The 3,135-nt window shown below is 44.0% G+C and overlaps 1 protein-coding gene across 1 annotated transcript in view; it reads right to left on the reverse strand.

Moving 5' to 3' along the window:
* LOC106814896 (LIM domain-containing protein WLIM2a-like) overlaps positions 1-459 on the reverse strand; it is a 6,853-nt gene extending 6,394 nt beyond the window's left edge. Inside the window, exon 1 of the mRNA XM_014819273.1 lies at positions 351-459. Within this exon, the coding sequence (XP_014674759.1) occupies positions 351-365 (15 nt within the window). The 5' untranslated portion in view covers positions 366-459. The remainder of the gene's footprint in view (positions 1-350) is intronic.
* Between the last annotated feature and the right edge of the window lie 2,676 nt (positions 460-3,135).

A 3,135-nucleotide genomic window follows, 5' to 3' on the forward strand; every position in this document is an offset into this window, starting at 1 on the left:
ACACACACACACACACACACACACACACACACACACACACACACACACACACACACACACACACACACACACACACCCACACACACACACACACACGCGCGCGCGCGCGCGCTGATGATAAATAGTTTTGCAGCAACTCGAGCGCGAAAGCCCATCTCTATGACTAAAGCACGCCAAATTCACTCATATTATCTGAAATTTACCATGCATATCGATGCTAAGGTTCTTAGCTGGAAGCCATGTAATCTATAATACGCGTTACTTAAAGCTAAACAGGGATGCTCGGGTGGTTCTGACATCCCCACTCGTGTCTGGATTCAGCTATTCTGCTCGCGTGCACATATACTTACAAACTTCGGTGCCATTGTTACAGCGGACTAGTCTTCGTGGACGGGATGCTTCGGAAGAAGGAGAACAGCTCGTCGTCGAATGTGCGCCTGTTAGCGTAAGCAGCCGAATTATAGGTCCCCGAAACCATCTGCCTCGTAACAGGCCGAAGAACTCTGCGGCGGGGGTGTGAAGGTGGGTCTCAGAATATCTGATGGCATTCAGCGAAGTTTATTTTTTTTACGCGTTGTTGCTGAATGTTATACGGCAGTGCTGAGAAAAGTTTCAACGTTTGCATCTGTTAGTGGTACATTGACAATAGCATCTTGATCTCGAGAAATCGCCTACTGATGTATCTTAAAGGGTTGTCCATGGGTTAGACCGGTGATTCTACGTTATTAATTACAGTCAGGCACACGCACCCTGATGGTACAGAAATAGTCGCATGAAACAAAACAAGTGGTGCTCTCCTAGTTCTTATGTATCTGACTACTTGATCACTATCTTCTACTGCCCTTTTTTCTTGCCCAACTCTCTTTCTCAGTAATTCCACGTCTCTCGCTCTCTAGCTTAATTTCTATAGTCACGAAAGGTTTCCCCGTATTCTCTTTCTTCATCGCGTAAATGGTGACAACAGTGGGTAAGACAGCCAAGAGCAGCAGTACCAACAGCAGCAGCAGCAACACCAGCAACAGCAGCAGCAGCAGCAGCAGCAGCAGTAACACCAGCAATAGTCGCATCAGCATCAGCAGCAACAGCAGCAGCAGCAGCAGCAGCAACACCAACAACAGTCGCATCAGCATCCACAGCAGCAGCAGCAGCAGTAGTAGTAGTAGTAGTAGTAGTAGTAGTAGTAGTAGTAGTAGTAGTAGTAGTAGTAGTAGTAGTATAGTTGTAGTAGTAGTAGTAGTCATGTGTGTAGTGAAGACCTGGGCCGTCTTTACGAGGCGTAGATCCACTGTCACTACCCCCAACCCCCCGCGCGTTCGACGAGCTTATCAATAGATGCTATTAAGCTCTTAAAGTTACCGATAACCTAGTAGAACTACGTAGCTAGTAGTAGTTAGTAACAGCCGCACGTTCGCACATAGAGAGCCACGACGAAGTAGAAATATGTGCTTATTGAAATAAGAAATTTTCAATTCAGTTATATTTTTTGCAAGTATCTGTGTGGCGCCCGTGAGTCTTGGCGTGACGTCACATGCTCATTCGTTATCTTTATTATTATATTAAATTACTAAGCATTCGCTGTTGAGAGCCCGTAAGGACTAGAAGTGAAACGATGGTGAATTATTTATTATCTAGGCATGATAATACGCTTCCATGATATAGAAACATAGTAAATAGTTAAGACATCAATTCAAGTTCAAATGTCATAACTTTTGAACACGAAGTAATTGGCACAAAGTATTCCTTTTTGGACTTACGATAGTTAAAAGTATTTATGTTGTTTCTGAAAACCGGGAGAGAGAATGGGGTACTGTGAGAGGGAGGGAGAAAAGGCATAGTGGGAGAGTAAGCGAGAAGGAAGAGAAAGAAAGAGGGAGGGAGAATAGGGAGATAATAAGAGAGGGGAATATTAGAGGGAAGAATCGGAATTAAATGTGAATGTGGAATAGGGGTAGGGAACGGTGATGCAGGCTACAGACATGCACACAGAGAGTCATGTAGGGAGAGAACAGGTAGGCCCGTGAGAATACCCGACACATCATCTACAGCAAATACTACCATTATTTTCATGGACCATGATTGTGAGGACGGCCACATCTACGGGTCTTGTGAATAAGAATCCGTTATAACGTAAAATGCCGCCACCACTCAGCTGCCACGTTTACTGGACCTAGCAAGAAATGTATATATTATATGGAACGATGCACGGTACTCGGACATTGAAGGAGTGACTCATGTATTCGACGCAACCATATTAGACATCCGTTCGGCGTTCAGACGCCTATAATGGCTCACACGTGGGTTCTAGCACTTGATTATCAGGCCTCTTGAAATAAAATACCATTTGAATGGAGGCGAGAATTGCTGTAGATATCATTCAATTTCTACGCGGGGCTAAAACTGCTTGCAAACGCGAACGAATTTTTATCTGCTCAAACGCTAGATCCCCCCCCCCCATACACACACCTCAAATGATCGAGCAGCACACAGCACGTACACCTCACAAATTCATCGTTCGTCACCCGTGTTAGCACTGCGCAGCGGAATCTGCAATAGAATACGCAAGATGCGCAATTTACTATTTCAACTGTATAGTAGTCGGTGCGTGCGTGTGGTACAGGTGTGAGTACACGCGTATTTGGGACATAATATTTGGGACATAATATATGTTGAAAATTATATATATATTAACTATATATATAGTATATATAATATCATATAATACCAGGAGTAAGATAATATAGATAATACGCTAGCATCGCTAGCACGTCACCGTGAATAACTTATGGGTCATTTCCTTATTTGAACCCCGCTCGCCTTCTGAATTTCATTTAGCTCTCGTATTTGTTCATATTGCATAAAATAACGTCAAGTAAGAGCTATATTTTTTTATCAGAGGGGCCAATATTCGTTCGAGTAGCGTTCCGTCCTGATAGTGTTTGTAATGTGTAAAAGGCTACCAGCGTGCTCGTTATAAGGCGAACCAGCAAGGCTTCACAAGAAAATGTCTGTTTATTGATCGCACAGCCACAATTACAGCTAGTCAGTCTTACTTGTCAGTGCCACTCTCCCCGCATTCATACATTCCGCCATACATCTCTTTGCTTTCCGCCCCCCCCCCACATCTCCTTCCCCTAT

Source organism: Priapulus caudatus, unplaced genomic scaffold, assembly GCF_000485595.1.
Source record: "Priapulus caudatus unplaced genomic scaffold, Priapulus_caudatus-5.0.1 Scaffold1000, whole genome shotgun sequence".
Lineage (NCBI taxonomy): Eukaryota > Metazoa > Priapulida > Priapulimorpha > Priapulimorphida > Priapulidae > Priapulus > Priapulus caudatus.